The sequence below is a fragment of the Plenodomus lingam genome, assembly GCF_022343315.1.
Source record: "Plenodomus lingam strain CAN1 chromosome Unknown scaffold_20, whole genome shotgun sequence".
In the NCBI taxonomy this organism is placed as follows: Eukaryota; Fungi; Ascomycota; class Dothideomycetes; order Pleosporales; family Leptosphaeriaceae; genus Plenodomus; species Plenodomus lingam.
In genome coordinates, this window is record NW_027093974.1 from 2,616,493 (window position 1) to 2,642,966 (window position 26,474).

Here is a 26,474-nt window from a genome sequence, read left to right on the forward strand (position 1 = left end):
TTGGAAAGCATATTGTTTATTCAGCTGAGCACAAGCGATAGACTAGCCGACGCATACGCAAGTAAAACGGTCTGTCGATCCTTCTTCCACCTAGAATTGCACTAGAGGAATTTCGCAAAGTGAATACTTGACCAGTGGCCATTCCTGAAGTCCCATTGTAGAAGTCATGATTGCCGCTAACAGAAGAGCTTCAGCCTCTATGAGGAAGAGCAGTAGTTCACGGGACTGCTGCCTCTCCAAATGAAGCGAGACGGGTCGTGGTAAGAATGGTAGTTCGTCACCTACATCATGGTTAGCAGGGCTTGATAGTTCGCTTGATAGCTTCCAACGTACATTGCAAACCCTCCGTAAGCACTCCCATGGCTCCTTTACAATCTGGAGAGGCGAAGTGTCGTTGTTTCGACAGCTCCGGTCTGGCTGCCGGACGCGTCATTTTGACGGTGCACGCGGGCAGCGGACGTTCCTTCACTCGACGCGTGGAGTGGGGACGCTACCTCGCAGTCAGCGAGGGCGCACAACCGTCAATCATCGTAGAACTCGTCTTCATCATCGTCGAATTCCTGCAGTTGTTCAAAGTTGAGTGCGTAGCGGAGAATGGCGCCGATGCCACCAAAGCCTTTGACGAACTGGTTGCCCTCGGAGGACCGGTCGGAAACAAACTCAAGGGTAGCACCAAAGTCGCGGTACTTCTCGGCCAGCCATTCAAGCATAGAGCCCTGATCAACGACTTCCATCTCCTGTCCAGTTTCCTTGTCCATGAAGAGACTGCGATCTTGTTCTTGCGCCTTGGTTGTGTGGAGGATAATCTCCGTGCCCGCAGAACTCTTGAGCACCCAGCGCGTGATTTCTAGGTTCTCGAAGACGATCAAAGTCTCGGCCGCGCCAGCCTCCAAAGCCTTGAGGGTATCATCGATACCGTAGCAGACCTTGCCCGAGTCCATGGAGATGTGGTCAAAGTACGTGTTGATGAGCTTCTTCTCCTGGATAAACTTGACGTTGCTGAGCGTCTCACCCGCGAGTTCAATGGCCTGGTTGAAGCCGTTCTCACCGCCGTAAGACACGTCGACGACCTTGATGACCTTGGACTGCAGACGGTTGTCAAACAAGTCGGACTGGTTCAAGTCGTTCTTGAAGTCGGCGGAACCAGCCAGAATGATGCCGGCTACGTTGACCTTGTCTGCCGTGACAAAGTTTTGCACTGCCAACTCGGCTACCTTGCGGACGTAGTTGTGGCGCTTCTCCTCACGCAGACGGGCAAAACGCAGGGCGGACTGACCACCACGACCGTGCTTCTTGGGCAAATCGACAGAGAACCTGGATGCGTGAGCGGGTGTGGCCTTGATACTTGTGGGTGGGCATGCTCACTTGTGGACAATCTCACGGGTGTTGCCAGAGAGGGTGCCGAACAAGGCTCCGTTACCATCCATGATGATGAAGCCGAACTTCTGGTCCGACTCGAGCAGCTCGCTCAGGGCCTCGGTATGGAACTTGTTGTCACAGAGGTATAGCGAGGTGTTGATGGGCTTGAAGGGTTCAAAGTCGATGTTGATCTTGCGCTCCTTGCCTTCTGCGGTGATGATTTCACCACAGTAGACAACGAGGCCATTGGGCGGGACCTTGGAGTACAGCTTCAGGCGCTGCTGGGTCGACGTGATGGCCGAAAGGACGGAGAGGCGGTTGACGCGGGACTTGATGTTGGAGGCAGTGCCCTAGTCATGCGTGTCAGTTTGCTTTGGATGCAGGCGCACGAGCGAGGGGTGGTGCTGTGCAGGCAGGTCATGGACATACGAATTCTTCTGCCAACATCTTTGCCGCGCGCGAAACCTGGTCCTTTGGGGCTGCACATGGTGAGTCGGGTTGGTCTTTCGCTGGATGAGCAGGAGCCAAGAGTGGCACATACGAATAATGAGGGAGATCATGGAGGTGCCATTTCCACGGGCGGCTTCAAGACGCTTGATCAGCTTCTTGACCTTCCAGATCTCAATATTCTTCTCAGCCTCGTTGGGCTGCGGCTCCTTGGACGACATGGCCGCGGTGGGGGGGGGGGGTTGGTTGTGGTGGTGGTGTTCAAAGAACAATGAGGTTGGGGAGTGGGGGCTCTAAATTTTCCCTGTGCAGGTTGTGCAGCGGAGGGGCAGGTGACGAACTGGGAGGCACAGCAGAAGCACAGCACAGCACAGCACAGCACAGGGGACACACGCACACACACACACCACACCACTGGCGGGTACGGTAGGTAGCCGAACCTGTGGCGCGATTTCCGGGGGTGGCTGCTCTGCCTTGTCTTACACGGCACACGGTACGCTATACGGCAACGTTCACTGCTGCAAAGGTCTGCAGGCTGCAGTGGGAGAGGGAGAGGAAGAGAGAATTGGAGAATTGTGCACAGTAGCGGTGGAGCACCAGTTGATCTGCATGCACGTACGGTACGGTGCGGTACCCTTCTTACAGTGTGTGTCGAGGGGGTTTAGATCTGATTTTGCCCCAAACACTTCAACTGTGAACACCGTGTGGGAGAGAAGGCCATGGCTGCTGCATTGCATGTGCACTCTGTCTGGGCCTTGCATTGGCTGGCTGCCGACGATGACGCTGATTGTGCGGGGGTTTTTGCTGGGGCGGCCATTTGTCCGCTCATCGTGGGTTTTGGCTGCCAGAACCCAGTAGCTTCCATGGCTGGTCATGCTATCTGTTCTACTAGGTACAGTCCATACCGCCCATCATGCCATAACTGGCGCTTGAATACACAACTAACCCACTCACCCTCCAGCTCGACCCGGCCATGGCGATAAGGTGCACGCGACCTCTGCCGCCGCCAATCTCCCGCCCCGACGATAGCCACCCGTGAAAACCAAGTAGCTTCCAGCCCCTGCAGGGTTTCCAGTGAACAAGATTCAATCCATTGACTACTATTACTACATAACCGCCTCTCCCACCAGCTCCTTCCTTTGCTCCCCCTCCGTCTGCACTTTTGCGCTCGTCTGCTTCCGCCTGACGCCTGACGCTGCCTGAACCGTGAACTGACCCCTTGACCCGCCATGGACTCGTCCCCAGGAAAGCAGCCATCGAGATGGGATGATTACGAGGCTGGCCAGAGTGACGCAGTCGAGTCTGATGCAGGAAGCCATGTTCAGTGGGACCAGCTCGAGAGACGCCCCAGCGAAGAGAGTGTGGCTGGCACAGGCAGATGGACGGGCACAGTTGGCGAGCTTCGACGACGCAGGTAGGCACCACCAAGAGCAGCAGCAACAGCAACAGCAACAGCAACAGCAACAGCAGAGGCAGGGGTAATACCCAGCTGCTACTACGAGCGCAGGAGTCACCCAGCGGCTACATCGAGCCAGTCGGGCCGGCTGACTTGCTCACTTGGCCTGCCTACCTACCCACCCACCTACCTATAAAGTATACTCGTCCGCTAACATGCGATTTCTAGATCCTCCCTATCGCAGCAAATCGGCGCCCTGGGTGAAGTCGGTGGTGTCAACAGCATCAACAATTTCGCCCGCTCCTGGCAGCGTGCAGCCGGCTTCTTCGAAATCACCCCCGTGCGCCCCTCCTTCCGTGTCGAAAGCGAAGGCGATGACAACGACGTAGAAGAATCGGACTTTTCGCGCAGTGGACTGCCCACACCCATCACAGACCAGCGATCGGCTTTGCGACAGGCCCTACAAGATGGTGGAAGACGCGCCTCAGACAACGCAGTCCACGATGAGGAGCAGGGAGCGACCGAGGAGACACATCTGCTACCCAATGGAGTCAGCCAACAAATGAAACAAAGAGGGTCCAGCATATTCCAGGTCGAGCCTTCGCTCTCCTCGCCTTTTGGGGGCAGCTACGGGACGGGCTATGGCAGCCTTTCGGCCCGCGTCAACGACTCGTCGATGCGCCATGCTGGGAGGCTGTTTGCTGACCAACAGCTAAAGGGCGTCGCCGAGCCAGAGCAGGAACGAGAGCCCCTCTTGGTCAAGCAAATTGAGGAAGACGGCCACATTGTCCATGTCGTCGTTGGCCAGTCTACGCTGCCGCAGACCATCTTCAACTCGGTCAACGTCTTGGTCGGCGTTGGCCTACTCACCCTTCCATTAGCTCTCAAATATTCGGGTTGGCTGATTGGCATGATTTTCCTGGCATGGTCTGCCGTTGTCACTTCGTATACAGCCAAGCTGCTTGCAAAGTGCTTGGACGTGGACAGCTCGCTCATCACCTTTGCAGATCTGGCCTATGTCTCGTTTGGCAACAAGGCCAGAATAGCCGTGAGCATGCTCTTCTCGCTCGAACTGCTAGCTGCATGTGTTGCGCTGGTAGTGCTGTTTGCAGATAGCATGGATGCTCTGATTCCTGGCTGGGATCTCCTGACATGGAAGATTGTCTGTGGTCTTATTCTAATACCGCTGAGCTTTCTGCCCCTGCGTTTCCTATCATTCACGTCCATCTTGGGCGTCATGTCCTGCTTTGGGAGTGAGTAGACGATTCTCGTGTCGCAAGAGCACTGCTGACAGTATCTAGTCTTGCTTGCTGTATGCGTCGATGGCCTAATCAAGCCTGATGCGCCAGGCTCCATTCGCCAGCCTATGAAGCAGTATCTTTTCCCGGAGAACTGGATGACGATTCCCCTCTCGCTCGGTCTCCTCATGTCTCCGTGGGGCGGCCACTCCGTCTTCCCCAACATCTACCGCGACATGCGTCACCCATACAAGTACCGTAAAGCCGTCGACGTCACCTACGTCTTCACCTACTTGATCGACACCGGCATGGCTTGCGCAGGCATTCTCATGTTCGGTGATGGTGTCCGTGAGGAGATAACAAACAACATCTTCCTCACCAAGGGCTACCCTCCGAGCATCTCGGTATTCATCGCTGTTTGCATTGCCATCATCCCCCTGACAAAGGTGCCTTTGAACTCCAGGCCTATTGTGAGCACCCTCGAAGTCCTCTTTGGTCTCGATACCCGCTCCCTTGCCGCTGCATCCTCACTAAACGGCATGTCTGGTCTCAACCGTGGTCTTTTCAAAATCTTCCTACGCATTGGCACCATCGTCGTCTTTGTCATCATTGCCATTGTTTTCCCGTCCTTTGACCGCATCATGACGCTTCTTGGCAGTGTCGCTTGTTTTTCTATTTGCATTATTCTACCGTTGGCGTTCCACCTCAAACTCTTTGGCAAGGAAATTTCGCCGGGAGAGAAGATGATGAACTGGGTTTTGATTGTGGCTAGTATCATCATGGCCGTCGTCAGCACCGTCTTTGCTTGTATACCCAAGGAGCTTATTGGCGCATAAAGGCAGCTTGTGGAGGCCCCTGCGCGTGCAGCGTAGGAAAAGCGATTGTTTACGGACGACTTGTTTGATGGTTGAATTTTGTTTGGCCATTGTAGGCATACATTGGCAAAGGCGCATATTGTTGCATTTGGCGGTATCTAGTTTTGTTCAGTAAATCGTACGGTATTAATGAATACTACGTGACTAATTATAGGAAAGGAGACATTTTCTTTCAAACAAGAAAAACACGCCTAGACTTTATAACTAACCGTATATCTCAACTTGATACCCACTCCCCTTCAATCTCATCCAAAATATTTCCAACCTTTGCATCCTGTTTTTCTTCCCAAGTAAACTCAATACCCAGTTCAGGGCCGATCACTTACCGGGACCAACTTGCTTTAGTTAGCTTCCGAAATCAAGGGTGCCGATGCCGGTTTACATCTACATATCCAAACGTCCACTTGATACTTATCCACCTACCCACGCAGCCATTGACAAGGAGGCAATTTGAGCATGGCGGGAGATGAAAGCGCTGCTGGTGCGGATGCGGGTGCTGTGGTGGTTGTTGCTTATCTAGGGCCTGAGGGGAGTTATACACATCAGGTATGGGTTTTTGATTCCTTGATTCCTATTTTTTTTCGGTTTGGATTTTCTGGCGTTTGCGTGTCTTTTACTATGGAGTTTTTCGATTCAGAGGGGTCTCGGCGTGGTTAAGGTAGGATGGCTCGCGTGTTTGGTGTTGGTGGTGTGTTGGTGGTGTATTCGTGTATTTCTATCGGGTTTTCTTTTCACCATGTCAGCTTCATATGTTGAGTTCTTCGTTTTTCTGTTTTCTCGGTGTATACATATACACATATACGCACATACACATCACTCAATCCCCATCCATTCCCCACAACTAACCCCCCACCCCAACCCAGGCCGCCCTCTCCGCCTTTCCCCCAAACACCACCGCCACCAACACCAACAACACCAACAACAACACCACCAACAACAACAACACCAACAACAACAATGCTATCCGTCTATCCCCCCAACGCACCATCCCCGACATCTTCAACGCCGTGCAATCCGGTACCGCGGCCAGGGGCGTCGTACCGTTTGAAAACAGCTCGAATGGCAGCGTCGTCTTCACACTGGACCTCTTCGCCGATATCGAGGGCAAGTATCCAGATATAGAAGTTTGCGACGAAGCCTATGTCGAAGTCAAACATTGTCTTTTAGGACACGCGCCTCAGCTGCGTTCAGTCGATGCACTGGATACTACAACCGCACCAGAACCTGGCGAAGATGGTACACTTTCACGTTCAAGTACAAGTACAACCCCACCACCCCACCCAGACCTCACAAAAATCCAAACCCTCTACTCCCACCCCCAGGCCTGGGGCCAATGCACTCGATTCCTCACCACACATCTCCCACACACCACACGCCACGACGTCTCCTCGACCTCGGCCGCCGCCGCCCTCGTCGCCCAGGATCCCTCTGGTACCAGCGCGGCGCTGTCTTCCCGCATCGCCGCCGACCTGTTTGGCCTCGATGTGCTAGCGAGCGCGGGCGTGAACGATTCCGTGGGAAACACAACGCGGTTCTTGGTTATTCGACGGAGAATGCATGGTGTCCTCTCTTTTGCACCAGTCTATTCCCCAACTGGAATTCAAACTCCACCACAGCCTCAACCTCGACCCCCAAATCCAAATCCATCTCCAAATCCATCTCCACTTCCCCAACGCGCCCCCGCACCCCACCCATCCCGCTATAAATCCCTCGTCACATTTACGCCAAACGACTCGTCTGCGCCCGGCGCCCTGGCCGCCTGTCTCGCTCCGTTTTCTACGCGCGGTATCAATTTGACGAGTATTAGTACGAGGCCGGCTGGGGTGCGGAATTGGTCGTATGTGTTTTTTGTTGAGTTTGAGGGGGGGTATGGGGAGGAGGGGGAGGAGGTGGGAGGTGGAGGTGGTGGGGAAGGGGAGGCAAGGAGGCAAGGAGGCAAAGATGAACAAGAGGGGCAAAATGTTAAAGAGGCGTTGAGAGAGTTGGGTAGTGTGTGTAGGAGGTTTAGATGGTTGGGGAGTTGGGTGGATAGGACGCCGAGGGATGATGGTGTTTGAGGCGGAGGCGGAGGTTGTGGTTGCAGTTGGGGTATGAGATAGCTTCATCCAGTCTCCATGGTCAAGTGGAGAAGAACTCTGCAAGGTAAATGCGAGGCTTGTGTATGTGTATATTCATCTAGCAAGCGCAATTCCACTCAAGTCAAGACGAGACGCGATGCGATGCAATAGCAAACTTGAATTATCCCAATGAACATGTAATTTCTTTAACAGCTTAGCTATACTCCAAAGCTTCCATCTTCATCTTTATCTACCCCCTCCCCTCCCCATCAACAAAGCACAAATCACAAATCACAGTTTATGCTCTTCCATCTCCTCTCCACCAGCCACCTCCCTCATCCATCCACGCCACACCAAACACGCTCCCAATCTCAGCCTCCTACTTTGTCTGTATAGGAAGCGCCTTCTCCTCCTTGGACTGTTTCCACTCCTTGACAAACGGCAAAAACTCAGGTTGGCTGGGGATATATTTCCGTAGGACCGAAGGGACCGTGAAGCCATCTGGGGTCTGGTAGTTTTCAAGGATGCAGCAGAGTGTTCGTTCAGTGGCGCAGACTATTATTTGTGAGGGAGGGTGACTCGTTAGCTTGTCTGTTTTGGAAACTCTTCTTTTCCACAGTAGGGGGGAGGATTTTATATAGAAAAGGAAGACGTACGTGTACCGTTCAGCGCGTGAACGTATTCTTTCCGTGTGGCATTCAGCTTCTTGGCACCGTGGCGGATCTCGAGTTCGCGGGTCTGGTAGTCGGTGCAGTTGGAGATGGAGACGAGTTCCTTGTACTCGCCGCCGCCGGTGACGGGGAACCAGGCTTCGAGATCGCGCTTCATGGCTGCTGCATTATCTGTCTGCTGTGTTAGCTGTAAATTCCTCCCCATTCTTGTATTGCTGCCGATACATACTCAACGCTCCAGATACAATGGCAACGACCTGGTACGGCAGTCCCAGACTCTGGTAGAATTCCTCCGAGGTAGCAAGCATCTCGTCAAACGCCTCCCACGACTTCTCCGGATGGGTGAGGAGGAATTGCTCCACCTTTTCAAACTGGTGTATCCGGAAGATGCCCCACGCGTCCTTTCCATGTGAACCAGCCTCTTTGCGGAAGTTGGTCGAGTAGCCGGCGTACTTGATGGGCAAGTCCTCGGCCTGCAGCCACTCCTCGCTATGCAGACCTGAAAGTGGCTGTTCCGAGGTGGCGATGAGATACTTGTCCGTCTCAGGCTTGTCCTTGCTCTCCGTCACCTTGTACAGCTCGTCGTCAAAGTCTGAGAGTTGTGCAGTTTTGGCCATTTGGTCGCGCAGCATCATAAAAGGAGGCTGGTTGGGTGTGTAGCCCTTGTTGAAGAGGAACTCAAGACCATAGTTGATGAGAGCCAGGTTGAGGAAGAGACCGTAGTTTTTGAGGCAGTACCCTCGATGTCCAACAATCTTAACCCCGCGCTCCGGGTCGTAGCCGTCGAGTCGCGTGAGCACGCCGTGGTGTGGAATACCGTCTTTCTTAAACTCTGCTTTCCGGTCGGCGGGCGCCCATGTCTTGACCACGGCGTTGTCGTCTTCGGTTGTGGAGACGGGCACATCCTTGTACACGTAGTTGCCAATGCTCTTTGCCTTGATGTTGAGCTTCTTCAGCTTCTCGTCGGCCTCTTCCTGCTGTGCCTTCTTCTTCTTCTCAAGCTCCACCTTCTCGGCGAGGAGATCATCGGCATTCTCCTTGGCCTTCTTCTTCTGCCCTATCTGCTTCTGAATGGCGTTGATGCTGGAACCGATTTGTGTTGCGGCATATTGTGTTTTGCGGTGGTCCTCAAAGTCGGCAATGATTTCGTCGACCAGTTCGACGGGCGCGTTTCGCTTGCGCTGAGAGTCGCGAATTTTCTCTGGGTCGCCGCCGCGCTCCTTGATGAAGTCGTTGCTGTTGCCCCTCCATATTAGCAGCCGAGTCCGAATTTTGGTGTGGAATATCTTCCAATGCATTCAGTGAAACAAGTTATGGTAAGCAAAGAAACGGTAGCAATATCACTCACATGTCTAGCATCGTGGCTCACTTGTATAGTATCTGGGTATATGTGGTGGATTCTGGGGTACAGCTATGCAATACACTACAACCCAAGTTCCAGCAACGGACAATTCTGGCCGAACAGTGTCGTTGCTTGACTCAGGAAACAAGGGTCTGTGCCATGGAGGGGCAACTGTGGCGTCTCTCCAGTGGCGGTGCACACACCAGCCACTATGCGCAGGCAGAGACACGCCCAGCTAGTAGTCCCCAATTTGCGTGTGTGTAGCTAAGAAAAGTAAAAAGACTCGCGCTCCGAGTCGGCCCAAATAAAGTCCGAGCAGCCTCAAAGCCCAAGCTGAAGCTGCCCGGAGAGGCAAGCCAACAGCACATCCGTCGAACATGGTGGCTCCTCTGTCAAAGCTTCAGAGCTGCCTAATCAAGCTCGAGAGGTGGTCGGTGCATTGCAGGTGGGGAGCTCTCTTGCACATGAGAACTGCAGCCCTGGTCAGAGCCATCACACTGCCTGCCATTGGGGAGCCTGTCAAGGGACTTGATGTGTTACGGGATTGTATGTGTACACAGTGTATGGCCATGTCCACGGTGCACACCACCATTCTCAAAAAGCAGATACCAAATAACGCCCATTACACCTCCGCTCAAACGCCATTACGCCGCCGTGCCTCCGTCGAGGTACCAGGAACCAGTGACAATGAAAAGGGAACCAATCCCAAGCAACCATCTATGCCGTCTATGAAACCTGCGGAAGCGAACACTGGCCGCCGATCCTCACTCGAAGAGAGACTTTAAAAAGGCCATCGGGTGCGACAGCCATTGCTTCCTCTTCTCTCTCGTCTCCCTTTGTTCCTTTTGCAGTTCCGCGAGCCGGGTGACCGTCATACCTCGCAGACACAATATCTTGTCAGTCAAGATTGTTTTCTACATGACTTGACACTTGCTCCCGCCTGCGGGCTCACCAGGATTCTGACTCTTCTCCACCTCTTGAATCATGAGCTCAAATGCCTTTTGTACATTTTCGTTGTATCGCGCCGAGGCTTCGGTCCAGGCACACTTGAATTCAGCAGCAAGTGCCTTGCCGTCTTCGGGGGTGACTTGACGTTGTTCAGGACGGAGATCGGATTTGTTGCCTACGATGACAAGCGGAATCCAGTCGACAGCCTACAAGGGACAGTATGATCAGAACGGGCACTTGTAAGTGGGAGTATGCAGTCGGTCGTAAGACGACATGACCGCCCACCACATGGGAGAGGAGTGGGGACGACATACAAGGTGGTTCAGGATCTTATCGCGAATGATGCGCGCCATCTCGAAACTCTGCTTGCTGGCGACCGAGTAGACAATCAAGTAGCCATGAATGCCAATGAAGTGCTTTGAGTTGAGAATACTATATTCATCCTGGACGGGAGAGTGGTCAAATTAGCTTCCTTGCTCATCTCTCTGCTAGGCTTTGCCTGTTCTTCTGTCCAACGCACTGCAGCCATGCGCATTGGCAATTCCAGGGGCAACATGGGGTGAAGGTGGGGCGCGCGCATCTAGAGAAGGGGTGCGGTGCGGGGAGAAATAAAAAACTGGTATACCTGGCCGGCGGTATCAATGATCTCGGTAGCAAATTCCTGGTTCTTGTAGCGGATCATTTTGCTAAACGTATTCTCAATGGTCGGGTAGTAGCTGTCGACAAAGTGGCCGTCGACAAACTGGACCGTCAGACTGGATTTGCCTGTTGGATAGGACGGTCAGCTACCAAGCTTTTGGGCGCATTCGCATGTGAAGTGTGCACCAAGCAACAAGCAAAAGAGGCCATGCTGTGGCATGGGGCAACCAACTCACCGACAGCTCGACTGCCGACAATGGCCATCTTTCTTTGCTTGGGGGCCGGCATGCTGGCGCTGGCGGTCTGTGTAGGTGGTGAAGAAAGCTGGTGGACTGGCCAGTGTAGAGGTTGTGGCCGTCTCAGTCCACCGCCCTGGTGGGCAACTGCCTAAGGATTGTTTGGACTGGCCGATTTTCCTGGACGAGCTAGCTTGTGAGCTCGGGATGACGGCTGTCGACCTTGGACGCGCGCTGGACCGAGTGGGACAAGTCAGCAAAAAAGGACCAACAAGTGAGTGCCTTCTTAGGGTCCAGGCCCCAGCGTGGCTGTCTGGCTGTCTGGTTGTCTGGCTGTCTGGTTGTCTGGCTGTCTGGTTGTCTGGCTGTCTGGTTGTCTGGCTGTCTGGTTGTCTGGCTGTCTGGTTGTCTGGCTGTCTGGTTGTCTGGCTGTCTGGTTGTCTGGCTGTCTGGTTGTCTGGCTGTCTGGCTGTCTGGTTGTCTGGCTGTTTGTCTGTACACGCCAAGCTAAGCTTCTACTGTGCCATCTGCCAGGGTGAATTGCGAAAGAAGGATGAAGGTATAGCGAGAAGGGAGTAGCTAGGCAGGTTGGTATGGTTGGTATGGTAGGTAGTCAGGTAGGGCCATTAGGGTGGATGAGGAAGACGGTCACGGCCTGCCTTTGACCATGAGAAAAGTGCCCGGCCGTGAAACCGTTATGCCGTCATGTCGCGAGTCTGCAACCCAGGTGGCCGGGATGCTTTCATCAGCCTGTATCTACACTCTACACTCTACACTCTACACTCTACACTCTACACTCTACACTCTACACTCTACACTCTACACTCTACACTCTACACTCTACACTCTACTACACTTTACTGCATTGTGGGCAGGCAGCGGGTAACACACAACCACACGCCCACACACAGACACACCCACATGCCATATGGATACATAGAATACATAGGAGAGTTTTAGTTAGGGGGCATGGTGTGTATGTGTGTGTGTGTGTGTGGGGAGGGGTGGGAATGCAGCCCACGAGTTCTGGCCAGTCGTAGACGGCTTCATTGGTTTACAGTCTGAGAAGGGAAGGGGCGCAGGCAGGCCGCATGACGGTCCCCAACAAATCCAACGCATTTTACGTGATGTCAAATCCTCGATTGGGTCCTAGCCCACCCTGCACCTGCTCACCTCACCATCACCATCACCATCACCACCACCACCACCCGAACAAACAAACGCCTGGCTGGGCGTGAAACAAAAGACAGCCCAGCCAGCCAGACAGCAGCCAGGCAATTGCAGCTTCGAAATCTCGACCAAACACCACTACCACCTACCTACCACCCGGCTCCCCGTTTCGACACTTTGTCACTTGTGCACTCGGCGGTTGATGCACTTGGGCCAAGACAACAATGGAGCGAAAAGTCGAGTCAAGCCCCTGCAGTCAGCCTGTAGGCAATCACATGTGAATTATATACAAGATTTGAGCCCCATGGCTAGGTACACAGAGGAGGAGCTACAGCACAAGTGCAAACATGCAAGTGTCAGACTTGACCTCGCATCATCATACTAGAGTATGTAGTAGTATGCACATACTCTCTGTAGCCCATGAACAAGAAGAAAAAAAAAAGAAAGTAGTGTGTCAATGTGGTTTCGCCCAATCACTTCGCCACACGGTCATCCCCCCCCCCCCCCCACCAATTCAAGCCAGTTGCGTCATGCTGAACCGGATTCCTGGGAACGGGTGCAGCCTTATGAAGGTACGAGGTTGCTGCGGGCGGACAAACAAAACTACGCCGCTCCGCTTCTCAAACAGAGAGAGAGAGAGAGAGAGTCGCATCTACCCAAAACACCACACCCACACATGCTCAATCAAGTACATACATGGCCAACCCCCATATTATACCACGCTGCATAATCTCTCTACAAATCCAACACGGAAAGTATCCTAGCCTAAAAGCTTGCCGACCACCCCTCTGCCCGCCCATGTACTCCCTGTAGACATGGCAATCCATCAGCCAATCCCGAGCAAGAGAGATTCGGGTGAGGCACCGGGCAGCCGTGTAAATTGTCCCGGCCCGGTCGGCCATCGCTCCTGCAACATGGCTGAACCCAGGGTATATCATCGTGCTTTCCACTACAACCAGCCCAAATAGAAGGAATCAAGAAGAAACAGACGCCCATGACAAGCAAGAGGCAATTGCTGCCCGACGGTTAATCGTTTCCGGCCTTCAATCTTCCTTCAAGGAGAAGAGCCCGCCTTTCCAATGGCCCTCGCACACACAGACTGCCTCGTCCACCGTGATCCAACGCATTCGAGCCGTAATCCTCCGCACCTGGCACCCTCGCTGCGCTTTCCCCCCTCAACGCCCTTCCCCCAGCCCCTTTCACCTCTCCGTTCTTTCTAGCTTCTCCACCACAAGCATCAGTCGTGCCGTGTAATTCTGCCAAGTCTCACGGCCCTCGGCGCCTTCGTACTGCTCAGTCTTACCATCAACGTGCTCGTGATACTGCACAAACTCCCGGATCTTCGTAATCAATACACCCAGTCGTTGATCCGGCAGTTGGGCGCAAACCTTCGACCTCGTACTGTCGTTGAGACAAAGATTCCCGAGCAGAACAGTAAGATAGCCGACGGGCACATTCGATTGGGATTCTTCCATAGATTGCGCCTGCCATTAGTGTGAGCAATTTCATGCATATATACAACCCCTCATGTGACGAGAGACGTACCTGCGCAGCGCGTTCAGAGCCTTCGACGAAAATCCGCACAAGGGTGCTGATCATTTGCTGACCATCGTCGACACTTAATCTCGCTTGGTCGCTGAACTCTGCAAGATTAATCAGAGCGCCCAAGCTCAGAATCAACATCTCAAGCACAGTCGTTCGTTCCTCCTGACTGAGCTCAGAGCGCAAGCGTGCAAAGTTTCGTGTGACACCTGACACCAGAGGCTGGACAAACTTCTCTCCGGAAAATGGCAAGCAAGCTTTGGGCTTGTTGTTGGTGAGGTTCATACACAGCTTCACTGTGAGCATGGTCGAAGACGCATCTTCGAGTCCAAATACAACAGGCATGACTTCTGCCAAGCGCCCCAGTATCTTCCCTGACCATAGCACCGGCTTCTGTCGTGCGCCAGAGACTGATTCTAGGATCGAAACAACCAAGTAGAGGACTTGAGAATCATGTACGCTCACTTTGCCATCTTCAATGCGCGCGCACGTTTTTGAGGCGACTTCAATAAGGATCAGGACCTGATCCTGGTCCAGAGGACATTCGGCGCTACCAGAGCGTCTCAAGCCAACCACAAGTGACTCCAACGCTTTCAAAGCCAAGACTTGCGGCGTGAATCTGTCCAGGCCGTGCTCTGACCATACCGAGGACGTTGATAGTCGGCAGTGAAACTGTTTAACAGACTCCACCGCTATTAGGGACAGGTTCGTCTTGCGGTTCTTTGCAAGGCGCATGATCTCAACATCGTTAGTTGCAAGACTAACCAGGCTAGACACGACGCCGGCCCGGTAGATCTGATCCAAGACGACACTGGTAGGGCTTGCTTGGAGTATCAATGTCACGACGACAGCGGTAACAACATCAAATATAACCTCGCCGTTGGAATTAATGTTTTCAAAAAACGAGCGTGCCAGTGTAGAGTCCAATAGCTGGTTGCTGAACGCTTCGTCTTCCATTCTGGAACAGAGCTCCAAGATGGCGCTTCGCCTGACCGTGTTGCCACTGCTGATTGGAAGATCATCAATGTACATCCGTACATCGTCGTTGAAAGTATTCTGCTGCCCTTTCTTCTTGAGTACATGAGTCGCTTGGACTTGGCTTGCAGGACCTTCATCATCACCTGAAAGGCCATCTTTGGTTTGTGTGTCGAAATCAAGATCATCGTCCAAAATCAGAAGTGCGTCCTCAGGGTTGGCTTCTTCAAGATATGATCTTGATTTTGCATATGTCAACTTCGCACGGGTGCCGAAAGACGTCGTTTGCGATGTTTGTGACTCGACTGCTCGCTCCAGTTCTACATCCATATCCTCAAGATGGACATCGGCTGAAAATTGGGGCTCTGCCGACTGATCTATCCGTGCACCAAGCCGGCGCAAGCTGGCAGACCCCTCGCCAAGACTCTGCTCGCTCGATGCTTCGCTCTGGTCGTCGCTTGAGCCCATCTCTTCATCGTCTTCGGAACTCGCGTTTTCGTCCTTCAGAGTATCGATAAGCCGCATCTTTCGTGCTTGCGCGCTATGAGTCATGTCCGATTTCGATCTTGATAGAGCGCCGAGTAGAGTCCTCGGTTTTTGATCCGTTAATGTCAAGGACGCAAGGCTCGGCATGGGTGTTCGCGAGGGTTGATCGCCTAGAAGGCTACTGAACAGGGCCTTTTGACGTGGAGTGACGGAGCCTGAGACTGTAGATTTTGAAGGAATCGGAGTAGTAAGTGGATTGGGGATTTCATACATCGTTTCATCCTCTGTTCTGGGAGAGTGTGGTGCTTCAAGTATTGAGGGAGATTTTGCTGTTGAACCATGCAGCATATTGCTCAATTTAGCTGGCGATGACTGACCCGTACTCATCTTTCGTCGGGAGAATACAGGGACGGTAAGCTGACGTGTCCTCCTCGGCTTATTAATGGCCGGTACTGTAGGTGGAGCCCGTGGTTGTGAGGGCACCATGCTCGATTCCATGTTGTCTTCATGCCGTGGAGATATGCCATCTTCTTTCCTCTGGAGTTTGCGACTACGTTGAGGGGCGGACAGATCGAGTTCAGAACTGACCTGTGCTCTGCCCGTGTTTACAGCGGAGACTGACCCTCGTCGCTTCCGTTTTTTCGATATATTGGAGTCATCAGACTCCGCAGAGTGCTTTGGAGCTCTCTCTTTTGAAGTCTGCTGCTGCCCAGTTGCATTTTTCTGTTGTGAAACACGGCCTATGCGCAACGGCTTCCGCGGTAGTATAGTCATCTCATCGTCTGATAAAGGCATATCGTACACATCCATATCGCCCGACGCCTTCGCGGTGGTCTTGGTCGTCGCCTTTTTCAAAGTCGTGGCAGGTACGCCTCTCGCTTTCGTCATGGGTTTGGACGCAGAAACTGCTGGTGTCGTAGCGCGCGATATTGTCTTGCTGTCCGCCACTGGCTGCTTCGTAGACTTTTGTGTTGCCACATCTTGCACCGGTTGGGGTGTCCGCCCGCGCCGTAGCGCTGGAGCAGTTGTACTCTTCGGTGCTTGTGTAGGGTTTCCTGCCGGCGTTGGTCGGTCGGCTTTGCGTACGATCTTTGCATCTGCGGCTTCAGGCTTCGTAGTCTTAGGTTTGGGCAACTGCTGTGGAGTGTGGTTCTGATGCTGTTTCCGTGAACGCGTAGATGCTTCTGTGTCCGCAGCTGGCACATGCCGATTTGCTTCTGGGATTCGGGGCTTCTTCGCATGCCTTATGGGGCGACTTGGAAGCTCGTCGTCTGAAGGGACGTCGAAGATATCATGATCCTTCACACTCGGTCGCATTTTCTCCGCAGCCTTCGCCGGCTTCAATGCTCCTCCTCCCCCACCATGCGACGCCTCGTTCTTCCGCGCGACCGTCTTTCTTGGTCGATTGGGTGAAGGCGGCTCCTCCGCTAGGTCTGGTGGCGGTGTTGGGATGATGGATGGTCGAGACTTCTTGCCGTATGTGATGACCTTCTTGCGGCGATCCGCAGTGGTGAAGCTGGACATCATGGAAGCCATGGAATGGGTAGGTAGTACTTCTGATGTTGTTGTTATTGCCCTCCAAAACTGTAATCAGACGCGCATTACGGGCGATGGCCGTATCAAATGTTCCCAAGGTGGCCTGTGTATGATGACGCCTGTCCCCAACATGAGCAAGTTAAGTTTGGAGGCAAGCGCGTCCGGTCTTTTCACCGTGACAAAGCTATCAGAGTGTTTGGACTGTGGACATTGAATTGGAACTTTGGTGAGACAATGCTCAAAACGGAAAGCCGCATGGGCGGACTGTACAATGACGAAGGCCTGTGCTTGTAAGTTGAGGAGGCAGGCGCAGGGTCGCGAACGGGCAGGCACGCTAGTCCAAGATAGCGCGGGACGATCAAGGTACCGATACCCTCCTGCCAAACGAAGTGATGGAGGTCGCCGATGGTCACGAGCCTAGACTTTGAGCCCGCCTACGGCCCAGTCCTCCTCCTGCACCTCTTATCTGTATACTTTGTCTTGTCTTCCAACCTCTTCTCTACGGTCTGGCTCAACTTTTGACCGAATTGGATACCCCACTTGCCGCGGACTTTGGGATCTTTCCGCAACCACGTACCGTATCACGAGCCCAAAGCTTTCAGTCAAGAGCTCTGCAATATCACCTCCTCATCGAAGCCATCAGCCTAGAATACCATCTCAAGGTCTTACCAGATCGTCTGATTGTAAGGACGGCATTCACATATGAGTCCGTTGTATGCCAAGTGCTAACAGTGTTCAGTCTTGTACCCCTCTTCTCCACAGTGACAGCTGTACTCAACCACACATAATGCCTACCGAAGCCCAACCAACTGCTCCCTCACAATGTGTCGGCCCTGAATATCGTGATGCCACTGAGAAGCCGACCGCCACGGTATCGACTCCACTGAAACAGGCCAATGTTCACATCCTGCCTCAAACTCCACAGCTGATAGCATTGCTCACGTAAGGCCCCCGTAAATAGGATCAATGCCAATATACATCGATTAACGACATACCAGCATGATACGTGATCGCTCCACAGGACGTGCAGACTTCATCTTTTACAGCAACCGTATCATTCGCTTGCTCGTGGAGGAAGGCCTAAACCATCTCCCCGTGGTCCAACGTGAGATCACCACGCCTGTTGGGCGGACCTATTCTGGCGTCAAGTTCGAGGGTAAGATTTGTGGCGTATCAATCATGCGTGCAGGCGAGTCCATGGAGCAGGGTCTCAGGGATTGCTGTAGGTCAGTTCGTATTGGCAAGATCCTGATTCAGAGGGACGAGGAAACGAGCAAGCCGAAGCTGTACTATGATAAGCTGCCCGAAGACATCGCTGATCGATGGGTGTTGCTTTTGGATCCTATGCTTGCTACAGGTAAGATTTGGCCGGCGTATTATGGGTATTGTCATTGACCAGGCTAGGTGGCTCGGCGCTCATGGCCATCGAGGTGTTGATTTCTAGGGGCGTTCCAGAGGAGCACATTCTGTTCCTCAACCTGATTGCCAGCCCTGAAGGCGCACAGAATCTTGCGAAAAAGTTTCCAAAGGTTAGAGTCGTCACCGCCTTTGTTGACCAAGGTCTGGACGAGAAGAAGTAGGTACTTCACGCCCACGTCTGGTCCAAACTAACAACTCTTAGCTACATCATCCCTGGTCTCGGTGATTTCGGAGATCGATTCTACACCATGTAAACAAATCATGCCTCTGAGCTTTGAGCTCTGGGCATAGGTAGCGTGAGGAAACAATCATTATGTCTTCGGTTCGCCGCAGGTATCAGTCGGTTGGCATGTAATACCCTTCTTAAACGCGCTCTACTATCTCCATAGCTAATAAAGGTTCTGAAATCAATTTCAACGCCACGACCATGCAGGTCCAATTTTCGGTATACCCCCAACGCCATACATTCAAGGCAAGGCACCTGCCTGCCATTGATCCCCATGTTGTACAGAAACTAGAAGAACTCTGCGCCAGCGTTCAGTCTGCATATTCGCCCTCGGCGTCTACATCGTCCTGTTCAATGAAGCCGTCTTCGTCAACATCCGTCATTTTAGGCAGCGCTCCACTTCGATTTGTCGACCGCTCAGTTGTCGCATTGCCCCTTGCGGCCTCCTTCGCTACCGCATCGCAAGCATCCATCCAATCGGCGTAGACATCGACGGGAGCAGAGAGGTAGTTGATGTTGGTCTGGAAGGTTTGGCCACAGACCTTGCACTGCAGGTTCCCGACGCCAGACTTCTTTTCGATGGAGACAGAAACAGACTTCTCGTGGTTGCAGAAGAGACACTGGAAGATGGTCGGGAGCTTCTCCTTCTGTGAGGACACTGTTAGAGTGGGTCGCAGCATAGAAGAGATAAGAGATGCTACCTTCTTGGGGCCTTGGGGCTTGCTTGACGACTTGCGCTTGCCCTATTGTCTCGTGAGTATGTGCATGCGACTCGAGTGCTGGGGCAAGGCTGACCATTTGGGGGGAGTGTTGTAGAGCGTTATGTGGTTTTGTAGATCAGCCTGTGGCCAATGTGATGACTGAGATAAGTTGTGACGGGCGGTGCGAATAGGGTCGAGTAGTAGGGTTGGGTTGCGCTGCTGGCACTCGAAAGTAAATGGTGAGTCGTGACGCGGTTCCTTTGGTGAGTTTGCAGGTGCTTCGCGCAGTTCCGACGCCAAGCGAGCTACCGCACCCTTGCAGCTGCCCCATGCGTCGATAAGCCCCGCGCCTATCACGCATCGGTAAGATGCATGGTAACGTTAGTCACCTGTCCCCGTTCGGAGGGGGAGCTCGAGCTGCCCATAACTGTCCACGTTGTTCCCTTGACTTCTCCTTTCTTATTCTCTCTCTGGTTTCCTCTCGAGTGCCCTCTGTTGCTGTCACAAGTCTTGTTCGATCTTGATCACTGCTGACCTTTCAAAAGTCCATCCGAGCCGTTCCCTCCTAGGCTCTCTTACATCCTCCACGGCAGTCATCGGACTAGTCTTCGTTACAAGGCTTCCCTCAGTATATACAACAAGGCTTTCCAATCTACCCGTAGTATCTTTGGCTTGTTTCTTTTTTTTTACTTCAAGAACAATTCATTCCCACCATGTCAACAAGCAGCAATCTAAGTGATGCTGTGCTCAAGGAGATCTTGGAGGGGCTGAAGGCACTCCGTTCGGAGAACTCCGCACTTGCCGCATCTGTCGACAAGATCAATGGCCGAGTAAATATGTTGGCTGGAATTAAGCAGTTAAAGGATGAGGCAGCACGTGATGCTGCGAGTGGTTCCTTGAGTGCAGACAAGGCAAAGGAAGCGCAGTCAGAGAAGACTGTAGAGGCCGTTAGTCAACAGTATGAAGCACCTCCTTCGAATGTGGATGCTCCGCCTCGTCGAGCTAGTGTCTCAAAGACTTCCAAAATCATCTTGACTTCGTACCCTGGCCAAGCTGGTGTTGATCCATTGCCCATGGAGTGGGGTGCCAAGGACCCTGCTGTTCGTGGCCCGGTTGTGGTGTCGAGACATCCCAACACCATTCGTAGGCGTAACGGTATGTTGACCTACTGTCATCCACGAGTACAATGTTTTTGCTCACGTGTTATTAGCTATCGGTGCTCATGGAGGCTCCTACTCCATTTACAATGCGCTTGCCGTAGCAAGCAAGAACCTCGATATTACTCACAAACCAGATTTCACCAACACTGAGCCCGCCGCAAAGATTGGTCCATTCCCGCAATGGAGCGATGCGAAGAAGATTGTTGCTATGGATCCGTATGGACACCTTGCTCCGTGGCTCTATAAAGAGACCATGGACAAGGACGACGTTGAGATTAGACCCACAATCGCCATCACTCGAGCCCATATGAAGCTCCCAGAGCTGGAGGAAAGTGTGAGAAAGGGACGTCTCGTTCCCGACGGCAAGATATGCATCAACAATCAGGGCGAAGTAGCCGTCACCAAGGTTGCCGTCGAGCCTGTGTGGTACCTTCCCGGAGTTGCTGAGCGCTTCAACATTGGTCAGTGAAGTCAGAACTTTTTGTGCATCCAGCTTGCTAATGTCGTCTGTAGATGAAGGAACACTGCGACGAACATTATTTGAGGAGACTGGAGGATCTTACCCTGAGTTAATCACACGTCACGATATCAAGATCTTCTTGCCTCCGATCGGTGGTCTCACAGTCTACATTTTTGGAGACCCAGCAAAGATGTCGGATCCCAGCGCCCGGCTCGCTCTTCGAGTTCACGATGAATGTAACGGCAGCGATGTGTTTGGCTCAGATATTTGCACTTGTCGTCCATACTTGACTTTTGGTATTGAAGAAGCAGTCAAAGAAGCACAGAAGGGTGGTAGTGGTGTTGTCATCTACTTCCGCAAGGAGGGTCGAGCTCTCGGCGAGGTTACCAAATACCTCGTCTACAATGCTCGGAAACGAGGGGAAGATCGGGCCAGCGAGTACTTCAAGAGGACCGAAAACATTGCTGGTGTCAAGGACATGCGCTTCCAAGCTCTCATGCCTGATATTCTGCACTGGCTCGGTATCACCAAGATTGACCGCATGCTCAGCATGTCGAACATGAAGCACGACGCAATCGTCGAACAAGGCATTCCAATCCACGAGCGAGTCCCAATTCCAGACGAGATGATCCCGGCCGACAGTCGTGTCGAGATTGATGCCAAAATTCAGGCTGGTTACTGTAAGTTCCACGACCCTTGATCTACCGCATTATTCGACGGCGAGCTTGCTCGAGATAGACGTCAGATGATACGACTGGGACCAATTGTTTGGAATAATTTGAAGCTGACGCGTACTCTGCAGTTACTACGGGACATGTCATGTCGATGGAAGAGCTGGCCAATGTTAAGGGCCGTGGCTGGGAAGACATTGATGTACGTGTACTAGCATTCCCCAAGTGATGTGCAAGATAACTGACCTCGAATATAGCATTGAGCAAGAATACTCTCCACTTATAAAAGTGATATGATGTGCAAGATGCTGTGCCAGTGTTGGATGGTGATCAAAACATGACCAACGTCGTCAGAGAATGAAATGCATCCCTGGTCCAGTTTACAGTCTCTTGCATACAATCGCTGTGATACCGATGCAGTAATCCTACCTTAATTGATCTTCCGGACCGAATGCTTCTAGAGCGCCTACAGCTGGTTTATCATTGACCACTCAAGCCCTGCCATGTATAACCATGTTTAAAGGCTCAGCACACAAACCCCATTGCGCGTCTATGTTAAGCGAACATGGCAGATGACTTCGGGACCATAGACAACCGGGAGATAATCAGAGTATCTCCCAACGATGATAGGCGGCCACACTGAAAACCAAGTCTTGCGCTTCCCAACAAGCGAAATGGCAGTCTATAGAGTGGTGGACGACCGCTGCATCTCTTCGTGACTTGCTTCTCTGTGCAACAAACCCCAACATGCCCCGCACCTTTAACGAAAAATAAAACTCCATTCTGCAGACCAGTCATACTCACATATGCACGTGCGCGCCAAAGAAAGAGAGAGAGAAAATATACACCACATAGTACACAACCGCAGAGCACCAACAAACTAAGCCACCCCACCCAGCAATTCCAACGTGACTTGCTTTGCTTGCAAACCCAGCCAATCCAGCCAGCAACCCCGGTCCACGTAGCATGGCCCTACCCGCTGCTCCCGCAGCCTCGGTCGCGTGGCCGCCGAGAAAACGAGTGAGCTGGGTACTAGAGTAGTAGGCTAAGCAGCGACAGTGCCGCGTGTTGCAGCAAAAAAAAAGGGCAGAAAGGGGGAATGTCATGGAAAGGATTGGAGGTGAGGAGGGGCTGTGAGACGGAGGAATGAGTACCGACACCGGGAGCGGCCCGCAGTTGGGCTTGGGACATAGGAACAAGACGGGACAGCTGGCGAAGGGTGTGGTGGTTTCTTTACCGCTCTTTGTCTGGCTTGATTATAGTAGGATGTATGTACCTTTGTTAGATGTGTGTGTGTATGTGTCTGTGTGTGTGAGGGGCCACTTGGTCTTATCTCCCATGGCGAGGAGTGGGATTTTGGCACGGAGGAGGAGAGGAGGGGTCTAGGTGTCGTTTGCTGTGGCACTGGAGCCTCTGCTAAGATTTAAGAGCGTCAATCGCGGAGTTGCAGAGGCCCGCTTGCATGGTGTGTGTGTATTAGGTAGGTATCATGCCTGTCCTAATCAACAGGTTTAGTACTAAGTGGCTGTTGTTCACCGCACTGATTGGCAAGCCAGAGACGAATTGTCATCCATTATCGTCTTTGTTAACATGTGATGACAGGTGTGAATGGTGCGCGGGTGCATGTCTGCTTTCTACATATGTGCATGTGCGTTTGCTGCAGTGCATTTTGAATCCTTTCTCTTGGAGAGAGGGGGGGTGGGTGGGTTACCGAACTGCGCTTTTTGGGTACGATCAGCGGCTACGATCTGCCATGGAAGCCTGGCTGGATTTGCGGAGAATTAGGTGCGGTCAGAGGCGTTTTTCTCTGCTAAGATGGTGGTGGTGTGCTGTGCTGAGGACTACTGGTGACTGTTCAAATGCCTGGGCCCTGGATGGGAGGGTGGTGGGGTGAGGGGGAGGCAAAAAAATATACCACCACCACGACTTGTTGGGGTGGAGACATTTCCTACTCGAGCTTGTTCAACGGTTCGACAGCTTCCTCTCATCGTTCTGTGGAGCCGCTGGAGGATGTGCTCGAGTCGGTCCGAGGGAACGTGCAGATAGATCGTGGTTGCGGTAGTTCATCAGTGTCGGTTTGGCGCACTCGTTGTACAGCGAAGAGCGGACCTTGGGTTGGTAGAGTCACGATGCTTTATTGCGGATTTGGAAAGTTGCTGGCATCCGGAACGGCCGCGGGTAGGACGGCATGAACATGTTCCCGCTTCTCGGGTCCAGGTACTCGTTACAGGTACGTTAGATTGGCTAACCTGATACTCGCTTTCATGATAGGAAAATGGGCAGCAGCATACCTAGGTACCATTCCACAGGGCAGGCTGCTGTGTGGGGTACATGTGGAAGCATGCAATGACTGGTGCTCGATTCTTCGATTATCTCCAGCCTGCGTTCTACTCTAGAGTATGTACTGTATACAGTAAGATGCCAGTATCAGCAGTGGGTATGACAACGCTCATGTGAGCAAAAAGGAAGCAACCCGTGGACAGCTCTGCCATTCTCTGTGATCCTCATGCTCACAGAGTGCCACAGTGGCTCTACTCCTAAGGCGTTGGCGTGGCTTTGTATTAGGTAACCAAATGGACTTGGTTCGAAATGGAGTCGCTACCCAACTGTTTAATTGAGTAGCCATACTATAACAGGCTCTCAGCCGAGTTTGAGTACAGCTGACGTGGAAGTGGAGCCGAAACGAGGTAGCAATGTTCCAGAACCAGTCCAAGAATCCAAGAATCCAAGATCTGCCCAAGGGAGAAGCATCCTCATACTATAGCATTAGGCCGGTCGAATTCATGTCACAGGCGCAAATCCAACCAACAATGAGGGGTAATTCATCCAGCGAAAGGAGGATAATTCCTGGAAGTCTTACCGGTCAGGTACTGTACGTGGCCGTCGCTCAATCGTCGTTTGTTCAGGGAAGTTGCAATAGCTGATGTCAGCTTCCGTCATATGAAAAGGCTCTCATGGATAAGGAGGAGTCCTCGGTATTGCGCGACCGGCTCTCAGGCGACTGTGTGTTGCTCCAACCGGATCGCACGAGGACACACGCGAGGATGTCCTTGCACAAAGGTGTGTTCTCGACTCTTCATTAGTAACAAGGGATCTCTTAATAGGCATCGCATGACGTGCGCAAGAATAGAAGCATACCCCGAAGCAATGTCGTCACAGCTACCGTAGGTACCCGTACCGCATGTTGATGCAACGGACAACGAAATGAAGGCGCAGCGTTGCTGTTGTAATGCGGTGTAGTATATGCGTCTCATCGTCGCACACACCACGAGGCGGCCCTTTAATCGATAACACACAATGGGCGGCGGATAGGGATCGCACATCACTTGTTCCAGCCAGGAACAAGCAGGGAATGCGCCCACGACTTCAGGCCCCCCCGTGCCCGTACGTACGGGGGCTTGTCCTGTCATCACCACCCCAGCCATGACGGCTATTCTCTTGAAGCATCCGGCTTTGTATCCGCCGAGTCGACGGGAAGCCAGGCACAACGGGGCTCTGGCAGTGCACCCCCTGTGCCGGCAAAGGCCTCAGATCGAACACGCAATGCCAATCAAGAGAGACCGAGGCTGGCTGGCTGCCACCCATGTGCGCGATCAGAGATCAAAGCGGCCGCTCAAAACTCAAAAACGAGGTACCAGCTTGGACTGATCAATCATCATACCGACTCCAGAAAGTCGGTGGCCCTGATCGATCGTGGTCTCGGTGGCCAACTCACGCCTGCAGTCCAAGCGGCAGTCTAATGTATCAACATGAGGTGGTCTGGTGTGCGCTGGGGGCGAGTCAGGACGAGTAGGCGGATGACAGCGCACATTCCCTGTCGACACTCTAAGTCTAAACGGGCCCACGTTGTCGGCGGCGTACACTTTGGCATGCATGACGGCCGAAAAAGGCTATGTGGTCGAAGTGGACCGCTCCGGCTGCATTGCTGCAGCTGGCGCTGGCAAGGGTGCCTCTCTAGGGTCTGCAGAGAGGCGTCTCTATACCTTTGGCAGTACATATGGGGGAACGGCGTCTGGGCGCACTCAAGAGCAAGACTACTATTACCTGCTTCTCCTTCCTGCTTCTCCTGTCCTCCGTCATATTCAACACTTCGTACCCCCCCTCAATCAACCAAGTTCGCACATCAATCTCACACGCACACGCATTCGACATGGCGAACAACTCAGGATACTACTACTCTCTTCCCACCGAGGCGCCAGCACGATCAAGATCAGGCAGCCGACGTCCACCTCTTACACCATCCACTGTCTCTTCGCCATGCCTAACAACACTGGTACCCGTCGCTTCGCGAAGGGATTCTGGAACATCTGGAAGCCCGACTAAAGCTTCAACCTTGCTCGCCAAAGTCGTCTCGGCACCCCCCACCCCCCGGGAAACACCAGCTGGTAGCCCGTTACCGTCACCAGAATTGAGAATGCACTCGACTCCAGCGTACTCGTACGAAAGGCCTACGGTGTCGAGGACTGAGAGTGAGCGTTACGTGAGGCAGTACAGAAAACAAGGTAAGCATCGTCGTTGACATCATGCTTGGCGACTGAAGGCTAACCGGTCCAAGATGGATACATTAGCTTCCCAGATTTTGAGAAGTTCTGTCAGACAGAGAACCCATACGATCAGCACAACCAAAACAATGCTGTCAAGACTTGATGATATCGCTGTATCGGGTCTCTTGCCTTCATTGGTGCGGACCTCTTGCTCACGTGATCGCCGACCCAGCTCTACAGTGGACGGTCACGTTATCAAAGTTTATTACAACGCCTATCGACCGAACTCTCCTACATTCTTTAGGAACACCTTCCAGTCGTTAGTGCTTAATTTTCGACCTGCTTCGGGCCGTTGCCCACGAGAACGCTCGAAAAACCCAACTTGTTGAGTCCTTACGAGCCAATTTCGTCAAACGAAAAATGAGGCAGCAACATA

At 52.8% G+C, this 26,474-nt stretch overlaps 13 protein-coding genes across 13 annotated transcripts; 7 read left to right on the plus strand and 6 right to left on the minus strand.

Moving 5' to 3' along the window:
• Positions 1-90: 90 nt before the first annotated feature.
• IAQ61_011928 (uncharacterized protein) lies at positions 91-433 on the minus strand (the record flags this gene model as incomplete). Its single annotated transcript, XM_066099402.1, has 2 exons — positions 91-281; positions 334-433. The coding sequence occupies 2 exons, from the start codon at positions 431-433 to the stop codon at positions 91-93; spliced, it is 291 nt and encodes a 96-aa protein (XP_065950921.1).
• An 88-nt stretch (positions 434-521) lies between these two features.
• Positions 522-2,099, minus strand: SU2 (Eukaryotic peptide chain release factor subunit 1; the record flags this gene model as incomplete). Its single annotated transcript, XM_003844463.2, has 4 exons — positions 522-1,314; positions 1,366-1,709; positions 1,789-1,838; positions 1,901-2,099. Coding segments are annotated over 4 exons (1,386 nt in total), but the record flags the coding sequence as incomplete, so codon positions are not given.
• Positions 2,100-2,490: 391 nt separating this feature from the next.
• Positions 2,491-5,524, plus strand: IAQ61_011930 (uncharacterized protein). Its single transcript, XM_003844464.2, has 4 exons — positions 2,491-2,698; positions 2,768-3,220; positions 3,431-4,455; positions 4,504-5,524. Exons 2-4 carry the CDS (start codon positions 3,036-3,038, stop codon positions 5,274-5,276), a joined length of 1,983 nt encoding a protein of 660 aa, XP_003844512.1. The 5' UTR covers positions 2,491-2,698; positions 2,768-3,035; the 3' UTR covers positions 5,277-5,524.
• Positions 5,525-5,591: 67 nt separating this feature from the next.
• IAQ61_011931 (uncharacterized protein) lies at positions 5,592-7,372 on the plus strand (the record flags this gene model as incomplete). The annotated part of the gene is made up of 2 exons (XM_003844465.2): positions 5,592-5,861; positions 6,179-7,372. The coding sequence occupies exons 1-2, from the start codon at positions 5,772-5,774 to the stop codon at positions 7,370-7,372; spliced, it is 1,284 nt and encodes a 427-aa protein (XP_003844513.1). The 5' UTR covers positions 5,592-5,771.
• A 379-nt stretch (positions 7,373-7,751) lies between these two features.
• On the minus strand, positions 7,752-9,402 carry SES1 (Cytosolic seryl-tRNA synthetase; the record flags this gene model as incomplete). Its single annotated transcript, XM_003844466.2, has 4 exons — positions 7,752-7,927; positions 8,029-8,214; positions 8,273-9,279; positions 9,392-9,402. 4 exons carry the CDS (start codon positions 9,400-9,402, stop codon positions 7,752-7,754), a joined length of 1,380 nt encoding a protein of 459 aa, XP_003844514.2.
• A 360-nt stretch (positions 9,403-9,762) lies between these two features.
• IAQ61_011933 (uncharacterized protein) lies at positions 9,763-10,170 on the plus strand (the record flags this gene model as incomplete). Its single annotated transcript, XM_066099403.1, has 1 exon — positions 9,763-10,170. One exon carries the CDS (start codon positions 9,763-9,765, stop codon positions 10,168-10,170), a length of 408 nt encoding a protein of 135 aa, XP_065950922.1.
• Positions 10,171-10,299: 129 nt separating this feature from the next.
• RHB1 (GTP-binding protein) lies at positions 10,300-11,538 on the minus strand (the record flags this gene model as incomplete). The annotated part of the gene is made up of 4 exons (XM_066099404.1): positions 11,209-11,538; positions 10,959-11,098; positions 10,648-10,776; positions 10,300-10,539 (listed from the first exon to the last, which is right to left on the minus strand). Exons 1-4 carry the CDS (start codon positions 11,258-11,260, stop codon positions 10,300-10,302), a joined length of 561 nt encoding a protein of 186 aa, XP_065950923.1. The 5' UTR covers positions 11,261-11,538.
• A 2,039-nt stretch (positions 11,539-13,577) lies between these two features.
• IAQ61_011935 (uncharacterized protein) lies at positions 13,578-16,905 on the minus strand (the record flags this gene model as incomplete). The annotated part of the gene is made up of 2 exons (XM_003844470.1): positions 13,578-13,862; positions 13,924-16,905. The coding sequence occupies 2 exons, from the start codon at positions 16,903-16,905 to the stop codon at positions 13,578-13,580; spliced, it is 3,267 nt and encodes a 1,088-aa protein (XP_003844518.1).
• A 153-nt stretch (positions 16,906-17,058) lies between these two features.
• On the plus strand, positions 17,059-18,590 carry FUR1 (Uracil phosphoribosyltransferase, synthesizes UMP from uracil; the record flags this gene model as incomplete). Its single annotated transcript, XM_066099405.1, has 6 exons — positions 17,059-17,207; positions 17,513-17,630; positions 17,657-17,859; positions 17,916-18,274; positions 18,322-18,493; positions 18,539-18,590. Coding segments are annotated over 6 exons (1,053 nt in total), but the record flags the coding sequence as incomplete, so codon positions are not given.
• Positions 18,591-18,873: 283 nt separating this feature from the next.
• On the minus strand, positions 18,874-19,501 carry IAQ61_011937 (uncharacterized protein; the record flags this gene model as incomplete). The annotated part of the gene is made up of 3 exons (XM_003844472.2): positions 19,358-19,501; positions 19,264-19,305; positions 18,874-19,209 (listed from the first exon to the last, which is right to left on the minus strand). Exons 1-3 carry the CDS (start codon positions 19,358-19,360, stop codon positions 18,874-18,876), a joined length of 381 nt encoding a protein of 126 aa, XP_003844520.1. The 5' UTR covers positions 19,361-19,501.
• A 149-nt stretch (positions 19,502-19,650) lies between these two features.
• On the plus strand, positions 19,651-23,079 carry URC1 (putative GTP cyclohydrolase). Its single transcript, XM_066099406.1, has 5 exons — positions 19,651-20,418; positions 20,474-20,884; positions 20,937-21,563; positions 21,686-21,756; positions 21,812-23,079. The coding sequence occupies exons 1-5, from the start codon at positions 19,977-19,979 to the stop codon at positions 21,815-21,817; spliced, it is 1,557 nt and encodes a 518-aa protein (XP_065950925.1). The 5' UTR covers positions 19,651-19,976; the 3' UTR covers positions 21,818-23,079.
• A 1,168-nt stretch (positions 23,080-24,247) lies between these two features.
• Positions 24,248-25,294, plus strand: IAQ61_011939 (uncharacterized protein; the record flags this gene model as incomplete). Its single annotated transcript, XM_066099407.1, has 2 exons — positions 24,248-24,426; positions 24,976-25,294. 2 exons carry the CDS (start codon positions 24,248-24,250, stop codon positions 25,292-25,294), a joined length of 498 nt encoding a protein of 165 aa, XP_065950926.1.
• A 282-nt stretch (positions 25,295-25,576) lies between these two features.
• IAQ61_011940 (uncharacterized protein) lies at positions 25,577-26,201 on the plus strand (the record flags this gene model as incomplete). Its single annotated transcript, XM_003844476.2, has 2 exons — positions 25,577-26,056; positions 26,110-26,201. The coding sequence occupies exons 1-2, from the start codon at positions 25,705-25,707 to the stop codon at positions 26,199-26,201; spliced, it is 444 nt and encodes a 147-aa protein (XP_003844524.1). The 5' UTR covers positions 25,577-25,704.
• Between the last annotated feature and the right edge of the window lie 273 nt (positions 26,202-26,474).